Raw genomic sequence first — 14,751 nt, 5'->3', positions numbered from 1 at the left:
GTACGTTAACTTGTATGTGTTAAATGTCTATGCCTCTGACAAAGACAATTACGATGAATAATGTCATTTCTAGCATGACCAAAAAGGCTTGATTTAAAATTCCCAATGTGTTGAATTTCCTGTGACGTAACGTAATTCATGTCGTGGAAAAGAAAAATAATGTAATATAATATAGTTGTAAACAAAAAATAATTTTCAGTATTATAAAAAAAATACCGATGAATAAGCTATCACTTATTATGACATAGAAAATGTAAACCAATTATATTTAATATGGTATGTAATAAAAAATATTTTTTACCAATACAAACATTATTGCCAGCACGTGCAAACCCTGTGTCACATTCACAAGTAAAGCTACCAATCGTATTATTACAAACTTCATTTTCTGAACATAGTATATTAGCACACTCGTCTTCATCTAAGATAAAAACAAATTAATATACAGCACAAATGTTCTAGTTTTGAAATTTATTAAAAAACTATTCTTGCAATCCAAGTCTAAAACCCATAATCTTAATCCGAACGTTAATCTATAGACTTGGAAAACGGCTAGTCAAATTCTATTCAAATGTAAGTTTGCAGTACGACTAAATGAATTTGCACTTTTATTCGAGTTTTCTAAGTCTAGCAGAAAGGCTATATGTTGTCCAATGATAGGTAAGTATTAAAGGAAACAGAGGAGCATACGAAATTATGGGCAAGTAATTTTAACTTCTTTTTTTTATAACAACACTGTTTAAGCATCAGAACTATACATGAAATATAATTTTAAATAATTATTAGTACAAGATCGGTATTAATTTACCGATAAATATTTTGATTGAAAACATTTAGGGCACTCCAAAATGTGTACAGGAACCATAGTGGTACGTTAACTTGTATGTTTTAAATGTCTATGCCTCTGACAAAGACAATTACGATGAATAATGTCATTTCTAGCCTGACCAAAAAAGCTTGACTTAAAATTGCCAATGTGTTGAATTTCCTGTGACGTAACGTAATTCATGTCGTGGAAAAGAAAAATAATGTAATTTAATACAGTTGTAAACAAAAAATAATTTGCAGTATTATAAAAAAAAAAAACGATGAATAAGCTATCACTTATTATGACATAGAAACTGTAAACCAATTATATTTTAATATGGTATTTAATTAGAAATATTTTTTACCAGTACAAACATTATTGCCATCACGTGCAAACCCTGTGTCACATTCACAAGTAAAGCTACCAATCGTATTATTACAAACTTCATTTTCTGTACATGGATCCGTATCACACTCATTGTCATCTGTATTAAAAAAGAAACTATTTTTAATTGTTTAAAAGTTTGCATAGCAAAATCAATAGTTGATAAAGTTTGTGGTAACCATGTATGTAGCCCTGAAATAGAATGATGAGTTTCTCGATGTTTCAATTAATATACTTCGATCGAGGCGCAAACATTATATCAAAAAGACTATACAGCATCACAATTAAAAATTTCAACTAGATTCAGGGTTAGCATCAAAACAAGGTTGTATCATTAGCGGTTGAGTGGTGCTTGAAATATTTTAAAGTTAAATTCTATTCAAATGTAGTTGAAGTTTGCAGTTCGACTTAATGAATTTGCACCTTTTTTCGAGTTTCCTACGTCTAGTAGAAAGGCTATATATTGATATAATAGGGAAGTATTAGAGGAAACCGAGGAGCATACCAAATTATAGGTAACTAATTTCACCTTCCATTTGTTTTATAACCACACTGTTTAAGCATCAGGACTTACATGAAATATAATTTTAATCGGATTTTTAGTACAAGAAGGGTATTAATTTATACTTTGATTGACAACAAATAGGAACTCCAAAATGTGTACAGGAACCACGGTTGTACGTTAACTTGTATGTGTTAAATGTCTATGCCTGACAAAGACAATGTGATTACGATGAGCCATGTAATTTCAAGCCTGACCAAAACAGATGTGTTTAAAATCCCCTACATGTCTAAACTATTTTTTTTAGAATTATTCAAAATTCGTTTACTCTGCAATTTAAACTGCCTTTCGAGGACTGAAAAATATGTTCTTCATGATTTAGTCTACGTGCTAACTTTTGTTTATTAATTAAAATAACATTTTTTACTCGAATTACGCCTAAAATTCGGCTCTAAGAAGGCTAATTTAAAGTAGGGATAGCTGAAGTAAGACGGTCCGATCAATTTTACCTGAACGTGCATCATGATCTAGCATTTATTATGACATGGAAAGTGTAAACCAACTATATTTAACATGGTATGTAATTTAAAAATAGTTCTTACCAATACAATCATTACTACCATCACGTATAAACCCTGTGTAACATTCACAAGTATAACTACCAATCGTATTATTACAAACTTCATTTTTTGTACATGGATCTGTATCGCACTCGTTGTCATCTGTATTAAAAAAAGAAACTATTTAATTGCTTAAAAGTTTCCATAGCAAATTCAATATGTTGATAAAGTTGGCGGTAACCATGTATGTAGCTCCGAAAAGAACTGTACTATACTATACTTCGATCGTGGCGCAAACATTATATCAAAAAGAACATAACTATGCAGCATCACAATTAAAAATTTCAACTAGATTCAGGGTTAACATCAAAACAAGCATTAGCGGTTGAGTAGTGCTTGAAATATTTTAGATTTAAGTTGTAATCAGTTTTTACAATCAAACAATCATAAATTACATTTATAATAGGTCTCATATTTCATTTCATTTCATTTATTCATTTAAAAGAAAAAAATACAGACTAAAATAAGATAACTGTCAAAACATTCTCAACTTCTAAACTTCTAAAAATTCACCTTATTTTACTACACCACTCATTTATGTTTGGGTCTACTTGATTGATTACGTATAGTTTTACAAGATATAATTATTTTACAAGATCTATGGTTGTTTCTTAATGATTCGCCTCTCTGGTAAAATATTTTATATTAATATTTCACTTATAGGTAGGTAAAAATCATAGTTTATTCGTTTTTTTTATAACATACCTCCTACAGTGATAGTAAATGAACAGGTAGCTGTGTTACCAGATGGGTCTTCTGCAATGTATGTTACCGTGTTATCACCTATTGAGAAATTCGATTCCATATAAACTGTAAGGTTCCATATCCCAGAGTTGTCCATTGCTGCGGGTTCTTTCCAAGACAATTTAGCAGCTTGTAATTCAGTAGTAAATGTATCATTTGGACAATTGTCGATAATAGGATTTTCATTATCTGATAAAGAAAAATTAACAAAGATTGTCACTTTAGATTTTTAAATGTATATATATAAACATTAGAGAAGAATCAATATTAAATATTTTTTGTCCTAAATATTATAAAATAGAAAATAAATAGAACAAGTACATTGCATTAAAAATACATATAAATAAAATACATGTGTGACAAACAGAAGAGAATGACATCTAATATGAAAACACCATGGCATTCTTTAACAAAATAATTCTGCATTGAAGGTACATGAACATACCTTCCACATTTATATTACAAAAACGTGTAGCGGTGTTTCCAAATTATACTTTATTATTATTACAGTTATTATTACAATTATTCAAACCAAATTGATCTACCTTCAATAGTGACAACAAAACTACAGCTTGCATTGAAGTTACCAACTGAATCTGAAACATTGTACTGGACTGTTGTGTAACCAATTGGAAATATATTATCACTAGAATTGTAGTATGATATTGGTTCAGGAGTCTCGCCAGAGTTATCAACAGCTGTCGGTTCAACCCATATGATATTGATTGCAAATGCCTCACCAAATGTTGTGTTTACAGTCAAATCGATTGGACAATTTAGAATATCTGGAGCTTCTTGATCTAAACATGATATGTACAATAACATAATTTCTAATCAACTGGCCTTAATTGAGTTATGGTCTTTTTTTCTTGTATAAACGATGTCATTTACATATTGTTCAATTAACAAAAACATCATTGTTCTTGAGGTTTGTTACAAAACTAACAACGCAGTATAAACACAAGTGGTTGTGTAAACGTAACTAAATTTTGATTAAATTAATAACAGGATGGTCATAATATCACATATTTATAATATAATCATTAACTACTTTTCATTTTTATTTGTGATAAGTGATAATATTTTTCGTCAAAAATCAGCTGTTCTAAATTCTTTAAACAAATCATTGAAACAGCTTTTTTATATTTTACCTTCAACCTTGATATAAAAGTCACAAGTTTCATTATTGCCAAAAGAAGCAATTGCTGTAAAGGTGATTGCGTGAGTACCGATTGGTATCATGTCACCTGACTCATATGGTGATGACACTACAGTCATTGTTCTATTGCCGCTTGTCACAGGAGAATCCCACGTGACTGTGGCAGTTGGACTCCCTTCATCTGTGGTAATTTGTATCAGACCAAATTCTTCTCCGATATAATTGTTAGAAGTGACGTTTGTCGGGCAGTCAATAGCTGAAGGTACATTATCTGTAGCAAATATACATAATATATACACAATATGTTTAAGATACTGAACAGAAACTGGAGAAAAACTGAGAAAATATCTGTAGACAACAATAATCTTGGTTGTAGAGGCTTTATATCATAATATTATAATGATGTTAGAAAATGCAAAGATAGTTTTAGGGAATGTGTGAGAGCGCTCGAATGTAGAGCCTTGTTCCAAGTGCATGAGGCTTTGAGTATGTGAATTTATATAAATTATAGGTAATAATTTATATATATATATATATATACTCCACATGATTATCCGATAGTCTGTGGCTGTTGTAGGTAGTCTACATACAAAAATAGCCTAACAGGTTTTTAAGTCAGAATATTGATTTTACATTATACTTCATATAATTTCAAACCAGATATTTTCATAATGTATTTTTAATGTAAGGTAATACAGAATGTTTTGACTCGATTAACTGTACTTTTAAGCTAACATTGGAACTTGTAGTAAGAAATAGTCATTTTAAACTAAAATACTAAAAATATTAAAGACAAAAATTACCAGTGAAAATATATAAACCTCCTGGTAGATTAAGTCGGCCATCGTTACTTTGAATTGATGATATTCCAGTCCTTCTATTACCTCGATACACGCCTCCAGTCCAATCTGACCAGTATAGATAGTTTTTATAAATGTCGATAGCAAACGGGGATTGTCCAGTTAGGCCTATATCTATTACTTGTCTTCTGTTGGTTCCATCAAGATTAGCTTCTTCAATTTTATTTGTTCCAGGGTCACACCAATACATCTTTCCATCTTAAAATAATAATAATAGAACGGTTGCATGTGTTGCAAAATTGTATGTATATCGGTATATCTTGTTTCAACAATTTATCCAAATTCCTTCACTTGCACTGATGAAGGGCTAGTGTTGCCCGAAAGCTCTGCTAACTTTTCTGGCTGTTTTACTTATCGTTTTGATTTAGCTTTTTGCTTTTGAAATATATATATACATATAATTATAAATCCAAAGGCAAATTACTGAAAAAATGACAATGCTGTGGGTATCAGTGACTGGATCTCAATAGAGATACCCAAAAAATAAGCGAAAAGCTAAATCAAAAACGATAAAGTAAAACAGCCAGAAAAATTATCAGAGCTTTCGGGCAGTGCAAGTGAAGGAATTTGGATAACGTCATAGCATAAGAACTGGCAAGTGCTGCCAGGGTGGACAGGAATAAAAGAAATATCAATCTTTACAATATAATGAGGTTACATTTGTTAATTGTATATTTTTTTAAATATTGGTGGACCCAATGAAAGAATTATTTATATTATAATTCATCAAAACGCACCTGAAACTGATAAAACAAGTCCGTTTGGAAATATAAGTCCTGTTGTCACCAAGGGGGTTCTAGTGGCATCCACGTCATTTAGCTGCGTACGCTCTATCATCTCATTTCCAAGTCCCCAATCAGTCCAATACAAGTATCTTTTTTTATAATTAGCAAAGTACAGTTTACGAAAGCTTATGACCTTTATGATTTAAGATCTATACTAATGTACTATACAGTATATTGCTGATTATGAAAGATGCCAATGTTTTATCTCTAATAACATTCATACGATTTTTCTTATTTACATCAAATAGAAGCAGAGTATACAATGGAAACCCATTCATTTGTTATTGTTTACATTATTAACATTCTTCAAATATTAAATGAGTCGTGTTGATGCCTCTACAGCAAGTTATACAAAATAAGTTAATCTATATACGGAGCAAAATATAGTTCAAAGTTGTTTCGTTGAGAACATATTGAAATTTTTGTATAAAAAGATGCGTAACAAACCAGTTATTATTAGTTCCATTACATACCCGTTTACTGTGTCTATTTTAATTGCACGTGGCTCAACCAATGTCATGTCAAAAAGAACTGTTCTGTTTGTTCCATCCAAATTTATTACTTCAATTCTGTCTTCTGAAGTACTTGTCCAATAAAGTTTTTTCCCAATTCCATCAATAGTTAAACCATACACGCCTGAATTAAATAAAATGTTGTAATCACAAATTAGGACATATTTATTTATATATTTTTACAACTTACCAAAACATTTGTAAGATTAAGATTATTTGGGAACACTAATACATATCACATTTAACATATAATCTGTGTGACCTTAATTCACATAACTTACATAAATTCCTATTATTATGGAGAGCAACAAACGGGGCTATGAGACCTAAAAATATATTTGTTTAAATTTAATATTTCTTCTTAGAGGCTCATAACAAGGCAGGCCTTAGCTTCAAGGAGCCTCTGCAACATATAACAAATATTAGCTTATCGTAACAGAAGGTGGAAATAAATAAGAATAATACAATACAATAGTAAATATGTTGGTATCAACTAAATATTTCTAAATACAATTAAATAAAATGATTATATTTTGCTTATTTGAAGGACTAATTGATCCAAAAATATTACATAAAAGTTGTTATATCTATATATTTGTAAGGGTAGAGTCTTGATCAAGTAAATATTTAACAAAATCGGAACCAGTTCCACATATAAACAAATTGGAAAAGCAGCTAAATCAAAGATGAATTCTAGTATGTATTTGATTTACTTTTTTTGTTCCAGTTACATAGTAATCAACTTTTCTTAAAGTCATGCAACGAGGTAGATTCAAATTATTGATTAGAGTGGACCAACCAAGTTCCAATGGCCCGGGCATGATAGTGTGCTTCCAAGTTCCTACACATATTGTTGTGTATTAAGACATGGGTGATTGGTCTACGCGCATTGATATTATTGGTAGAATAGTATAATAGGCTGTTGTTAATAAATGCCTCGTTCACTTGGAATCCACACCTGACTGAGTCGTGTCTATTGTACCAGTGTACTGTTGTAGTGTCTTTAGGGTGTACGAAACATAACATTTGGCGACGAGGATGGCCGTTAAAGACCACTATATGCCGATGTTTGAGCAGTATAATGAAGCCGAGAATGTTGACTGTTATTTGGAGCGGTTTGAGATTTATGTGGAGGCGATTGGACTGGTCTTACATGGAGAGCCGGATGCTGATGCACGTGGTAATGTGGGAGCTAGAGTAGCAGCCATTTTCCTGAACGCAATAGGTCGTAAGTACTACGGTATTTTGAGGGATTTGGTTAGCCCAAAGGCACCAAAAGATATTCCATATGATGAATTAAAGTCTACACTTAAGAAACATTTTACTAAGCCGATAATTACCATTGCCGAAAGACATAAGTTTATTCAGCGTAATCAACGTCCCGATGAAAAGACTTCTGAATACATAGTTGCTTTAAAACATTTAAGTTTGAATTGCAAGTTTGGCGAGAAGCTGGACGAGCAACTACGTGATAGATTCATAAGCGGGATGAGGGACCAAAATACGTCATTGAAATTAATGGGAAAGGCGGGTGTGGCTGCGTTGAGTTTTAATGAAGCAGTAGAAGTTGCTTTAGCGAGAGAAAGTGCTAAGGATGAATCCAAGTATCTGAGACTGAGAGTCTGCTATAAATATAGAGGTTCATAAAATTGGTACATACTCTAGTGGTGGTAAACAGGGAAGTGGTGAGCGTAGGAATATGTATAAAAGTAATAACGATAAACATAAAAAGCGGAATAAAGAACTCAAGATGTGTAACCGGTGTGGAAGAAAATCACATGATCAACAAAATTGTTGGTTTAAAGACAAGAAGTGTAACGCGTGTCAAAAAGTTGGACATATCAGTCGCGTGTGCTACAAAAGGTCACAAGGTGTACGTACGGTAGAGATGGATGATAGCGATAGTGATATTGAAACTACATTACCTTTGCCTATTTTTACAACTAAATCATCAGATGCTATTTGTGTTAATATGAATGTGGATGACCGAAACTTTCAGTTTGAATTGGACACTGGTTCTGCAGTAACTTTGATATCTGAACAGACTTATAAAGAACATTTTAAGTATAAACGTTTGCAAGGGAGTTCTCGGACATTTACTAGTTTTACGGGGGAGATTGTAAAACCCCTTGGTAAAATCAGTGTTAAAGTGGTATATGAATCACAATGTCATTATTTATTCATGTATGTTGTTGCTAATACTAAGCATTCTCTTTTAGGGCAAGACTGGTTAAATGTTATCAAGTTAAATTGGCAAGAATGTTTTCATAATAATTATGTTAATAAATTGGAATGTAGGGATGCTCTTAAACAACTCTTGGATAAGCATGAGGGTCTGTTTAAAGAGGAACTAGGTCTTTTAAAGCATATTAAAGCTGATGTTTTACTTAAGGGAGATGCCAAGCCAATGATTAGTAAAGCATACCGGGTTCCTTATGCCTTAAGGTCTGACGTTGATACTGAGTTAGATAGATTGGTCAACATTGGGGTTCTGACACCAGTGACGCATAGTCAGTGGGCCAGTGGTATAGTAACCGTTCGGAAAAAGGATGGGTCCGTTAGATTATGTGGAAATTATAAGCCCACAATCAATCCAGTGCTACAATCTGTTGCTCCACCTAACATTAACGTTGACGACATTTTGTCTAACCTTGCGGGTGGTGAAACCTTTACCAAATTAGATCTGGCACAAGCCTACAATCAGATGGAGTTGTCCGATGAGTCTAAAAAGGTACTCACAATTATTACTGAAAAGGGCTTGTTTCAGCAAAATCGATTGGTTTTTGGCATAACGTCCGCGCCAGCAATTTGGCAAAACGCAATGAATGTTATCTTGAAGGATCTCCCGGGTGTACAAGTGTACCTTGATGATATCTTGGTCACAGGGAAAGACGATCAAGAGCACCTTGGTAATTTAGAGAGGGTCCTTGTTCGTTTGCAAGATTATGGCTTGAGACTAAAACGGGGAAAGTGCGAATTTATGAAGCAGTCTGTTGAATATCTGGGACATTGTGTTGATAAACATGGTGTTCATAAATCCATAGACAAAATTGATCATATTTTGCAAATGCCGTTGCCTTCGGACATTACTACTTTAAGATCGTATCTGGGAATGGTGAATTATTACCGTTCATTTGTACCTCGATTAGCCACAATATTAGCACCTTTAACTAGTATGTTAGAAAAGGGTAGATAATTTAAATGGACAGAATTAGCTAGAAATGCATGGGTGAAATCTAAGGAAATGCTAAGACATTCTGGGTTTTTGGTTCACTATGATCCAAATTTACCTTTAACAGTAGCTACGGATGCTTCAGGTGAAGGGGTAGGCGCTGTGTTATCCCACATGGTTAATGGGAAAGACCTATTAAATTTGCATCGCGTTCATTGAATAAGACCGAAAGAAATTATCCGCAACTAGAAAGAGAAGCCTTGGCAATCGTGTATGCTTGCAAAAAGTTTTATTCCTATATTTATGGCCGAAAGTTTATTTTAATAACCGACAACAAGCCCCTAACTACTATATTTGGTCCGAAGAAAGGGTTACCAATTTTGGCTGCTGAGCGAATCCAGCGATGGGCTCTTTATTTGTCTGGGTTTGATTATAATATTAAATTTAGGAACAGTCAAGCGAATGCGAACGCGGATTGTTTATCCCGATTACCGGTTGAGGGTCCCCCACGTCATAGCGAAATTTCGGTTGCGCATATTGGTTCTAGTAAGATTCTTCCGGTAACTAGCGCCGAAATAAGAAATAATACCCGTAAAGATGTAATATTATCTAGAGTAATGCGTTATCTTATGGATGGAAGTTGGCCCCAAAGCGATGAGAGTTTGAAACCTTACTTTAACAGACGAAACGAACTGACTATTGAAGGGGGTTGTTTGTTATGGGGTGTCCGGGTAATAATTCCACCAAAATTGCGACAACAGGTTTTAGAGGAATTGCATGTAGGCCATATTGGGGTGGTCAAAATGAAAGGGTTAGCGCGTTCTCATTTCTGGTGGCCGTTGTTAGATGCGCAAATTGAGGAAACTGCGAAAAAGTGCGACTCATGTCAGCGTATACAAAATAATCCTACCATTGCGCCTATGCATCCTTGGTTACCTGTTTCTAACCCTGGGGAACGTGTACATGTAGATTTCGCGGGTCCTTTTGAGGGTCTTACATATCTGATTGTGGTCGATGCTTTTTCAAAGTGGCCCGAAGTTTTTATTATGCAATCTACGACTTCACATAAAACTATTGGGGTATTGAGAACTTTGTTTAGCCGGAATGGTTTGCCACAAGTTCTAGTGTCTGATAATGGTCCACAGTTTACGTCTGGGGAATTTAAGAGTTTTATGGCTATGAATGGTATTAGTCACAAATTATCTGCACCTTATCATCCTAGTACGAATGGACAAGCAGAGCGTTTTGTTCAATCGTTAAAGATCATGGAACATGGTATTTGATGTATAACGTTTTTTGGCTGATTTGGGTCTGAATATGTTGATTTTATTAGTACGTTTTGATAAAATAAATTCTATAAGCGTAAATTATGAATTTTTTATGATTTACATACATCGGAGTTTATATCTCCGAAGTCGAATTTGGAAGCAGGAAATCCAAGGCGATAAATCGTGACGTCATAAGATGAACACACTGCACTGCCCTGGTCGTCGCGACGCATCTATTGTATACAAACTGTACTGTATCGGCAAGATGTCAACACGTATTGTGTACGATCTCGACAGTTCGGAGTCTGATTTTGAAGAGGAAACTATCCATTATGAATTCGAAATTGATGAAGATGAAGGAGACGACGTTATGGATACGCAAGAAAGTGTTATTGAATGCAATTAATTCAACCGTAGGCCTAGGCCTATATGAGAGCCCGATCTCACCGATTCTGAAGGCGAGGCGGACCAACGCGAAGAACGTCGTGGGGAAATTGACCAGACCAACAATACATGGTCCTAGGCCTAGGTTTACATTTTCAATTACGGACCCAAACTTTGGAATGGTTAGTTACAGTCAGTTATACGAATGCATTATTATCGTGTTTTTAAACGCAATAAAAAAATTAGTAAAACTGAAGTTGTTGTGTCGATTAACTAAATAAAAGGTAGGCCTTAGGTAGTACTTCTTTCTAGTATAGTAGAGTAGTAGGCCTAGGTGATTAATTCGGTTTTAAAATCAGCAACACAAAGGGCCTAGGCTAGTAGTACTGTGTTGAAAGCCCCAGCATAATAGTTCAGGTGGGGAGTTGTTCTGCCCTCATAAAAATATAGCTTGTGCACAAGCTGACTGCAATAATTTGTAAGTTGCATGACAGATTGCACTATATTCTCTATTGATTTGAACAAAAATTGAACCATTTGAAATTTGCTTTTGAAAACTCAAATTATAAATTATATAATCTTATTGCACTTTTACAAATGATTTTGTTCTTACAGTACCGTATTATTATTTCGCAGGGTATGTGGATGACCTCATCTTGGAGGTAATGAGCATTGTTGAAGGGACAGCAGAAGATGTTGATGTTGTTGATGCGCCACCCCAACTCTGTTCAGGATTTGAACGCCCCGACAAAGAGACCGCTATTGCCAACCACTTCACAAGATTTCCAAATGTGAACTAAGGCAAAAATTATGCAGTAAATAAATCAGCAGCCAAAAGGTCCACTGATCAACTTCAAATAAGAAGTATAATACATACTCCAAGAAATGAGATACATTCCATCATGCTTTTTATTATAAATCATTATTTCGTTTTTTTAGTGAAAGATTAAAAGCCATTTGTTTATGTGGATACAGCACCACAATCCAGAGCCAACAGTTTTATAAACAAAATAATCACTTGTGTGCATAATTTTTTAATAAATTGTGTCAGAGAAATGTATATTTTATTTCTATATGATCATTTTATTTCTATCAGATACAGTGTACAATACTTTCCTTTATGAAGTACAGTAAATAATTGTATGTGGTTAATTGTAATCTCAATACAAGTTGGTGCTAAATGTTTATTCAATCCAAAAATCCAGCAAACTGGAAATCATCTTCCATACCTGGTGGTGGGAAGTGGGCTCTTATGCAGGAAACGGCACATGATGGTAAGACTACCCTTAGGTTTCGGCCCAAAAACCCCCAACACCATCTGGCGAGTTGCCGGTACGCAATATGTCTCAGACGTTTATGTTTTGAGGCTTCAACAGGTGTGTCATACTGTTGGCGGTAATGCAGCCATGCAATTTCCAACACATGCAAATTCAAACAGGCAGCAGTGAATCCAGGATGTTCAGTGATGCATATGTAGGCTTCTCCGTATTGTAAATTGTCTGACCTTCCTCCAGCCTATGATTAATAAATAATAGGGCCTACTTCCTGGCAACATCGACATTCGCGATACGTGGGTAGCATCTGGCAATGGCCACAATCACACCTGTATTATAAAAACAAAAATATTTTGTAATAATAATATTGTAGCGCTCTAGAGCGCTACAATAATCTGAGATGTCACAATTTATAGGGCGCTATATTAAATATTTTTAAAGTTTTAGTGATTATTAATGATTAATTTAATGTATTGTGTGTGAAATAGGAAAATAAATCTGCATCTTGGCTAGCCTTAGGGGTGGGTCTATCAATCTAGGCCTACCCTAGGCCTATTTCAAACAACAAAGTGCAAATTTGTTAAATAAAATGGTCAGTCTAATACCGTAATGTACATTTTTGCTTTCTACGATTCAATTTAGCCTAATCTTTATTTCGTTAAAAAAATTCAATCTAGGCCGTAGGCTTATAGACGATAGCCGACCGTCACCGGTGAGAGGGCTAGCCGCATGAATTGGAGTAAAGTACAGTAGGGCCTAGCCTCTATCTAGGCTAGGCCTAAACTAAGCCACAATACACACACTGGCATGACGGAAGAATATCGTAGTTATCTACTAGGGAATTGTTAATTATACAATAAAGTTATACATTAATTTTTAATAGAGATAGTACTACTAACCAATTTAATAACTGGGTTTGAAGTTGAATATTCTCTGCTTGAATTGTAGGTAGGCCTAGGCCTACTAGCTAGGTGACGGTCGCCATCTTCTGATGATGAAGAATCGTCAGAACTACAATCGGGCTCGTACATGTACGGCCGAATTAATTTCATCGACATTCCATTCAATATTTCGATTGTTAAACAAAATAGTTTCTCCTTCATTCTCCTCAGTTTCGCATTCCACTATCAATGTTTCCTCTTCTAATTCCTCTGACGAAGAACTGTCAAAATCATACGCAATACGTGTTGACATCCTAGTTTGTACAGTACAGCTCAGGCGGGCGAAAAAGTTTCTTCATCTTATGACGTCACTATCAGAGGTTACCGGAAAATGCCGAAAAAACCCGAATAGTCGTGAACTGAGAGCAGTTGCGCGAAATAGCAGAAAACACTTTAATTATGTCATGAAAACTTTTAATTTATTGTCTGTTTAATATCCATCAAGGAGAACAACTATAATACTACTATTTTACATAAACATCAAATACCATGTTCCATGATCTTTAAAACAAGGATTAAGGGCTGCTCGAAATGATTCAGGTGATCCGCAAACTAAATTAGACAGGTTTTTGCTTTCTTATAGAAATGCTGAACACTCATTGACTAAAGAGACGCCTGCAAAGTTGTTTATGAACCGTTCTATAAGAACTAGATTAGATATCCTTCGACCCAATATTAATGATTCTGTGAGAAATAATTTACACAAAGCGAGATCGAAAGTTGCGTTTATACGAAACAAACGATTTGGTTTATGTGCGAAATTATATAGGACAAACTAAGTGGGTTCCTGGTGTTGTTGTAAACCAGGAAGGTCCTCTAAACTATAAAATTGATGTTGGAAATAAAATGGTTTGGAAAAGACATGTTGATCAAATTAAAGATAGAGGTGTAAATGTAGATTTTGAAAATAAAGAAGGGGAAGATATGGATACGGAATATGTAGATAAGAGAGTAGAAGAAATTTTGAGTAGAAAGACTAAAGAAAATTGTATAAATGATAATGTTAAAAGTAATGATGCTATTGAACAGACTAAAGAAAATTGTATAAATGATAATGTTAAAAGTAATGTTGCTACTAAACCAAGTGTGTTAAGAAGGTCAACCAGAGTGCGCAAAGCGCCAGATCGGTTTCATTATTGAATGATAATGTTTCTATAGTATTGTTTGTTTAGCAGCATGATTGAATTTGCTTTGTAGTCATTTTAAAATATAACTCTATAGACAGTCATCTTTGCAGTATTTACTGTAGTATTATGTTTGGTTGTACATATTTAATAACTAACGTTCATTGATCCATTCGACTATTCAGCGTATAAGCTCTGTGTTAAGATTTTGGTG

General features: G+C 34.1%; 1 protein-coding gene across 1 annotated transcript in view; it reads right to left on the bottom strand.

Moving 5' to 3' along the window:
* The window catches only part of LOC140040763 (uncharacterized), a 51,718-nt gene that overhangs the window by 19,961 nt on the left and 17,006 nt on the right, over positions 1-14,751 (bottom strand). Inside the window, exons 17-25 of the mRNA XM_072086932.1 lie at positions 6,336-6,498; positions 5,815-5,951; positions 5,021-5,275; positions 4,210-4,488; positions 3,604-3,858; positions 3,020-3,247; positions 2,297-2,416; positions 1,173-1,292; positions 302-421 (exon numbers count right to left, since the gene is read on the bottom strand). Of these exons, the coding sequence (XP_071943033.1) occupies positions 302-421; positions 1,173-1,292; positions 2,297-2,416; positions 3,020-3,247; positions 3,604-3,858; positions 4,210-4,488; positions 5,021-5,275; positions 5,815-5,951; positions 6,336-6,498 (1,677 nt within the window). The remainder of the gene's footprint in view (positions 1-301; positions 422-1,172; positions 1,293-2,296; positions 2,417-3,019; positions 3,248-3,603; positions 3,859-4,209; positions 4,489-5,020; positions 5,276-5,814; positions 5,952-6,335; positions 6,499-14,751) is intronic.

Source organism: Antedon mediterranea, chromosome 1 (genome assembly GCF_964355755.1).
Source record: "Antedon mediterranea chromosome 1, ecAntMedi1.1, whole genome shotgun sequence".
Classification (NCBI taxonomy): domain Eukaryota; kingdom Metazoa; phylum Echinodermata; class Crinoidea; order Comatulida; family Antedonidae; genus Antedon; species Antedon mediterranea.
The sequence above is the reverse complement of the archived record's forward strand: the minus strand, read 5'-3'. Positions and strand labels throughout refer to the sequence as shown.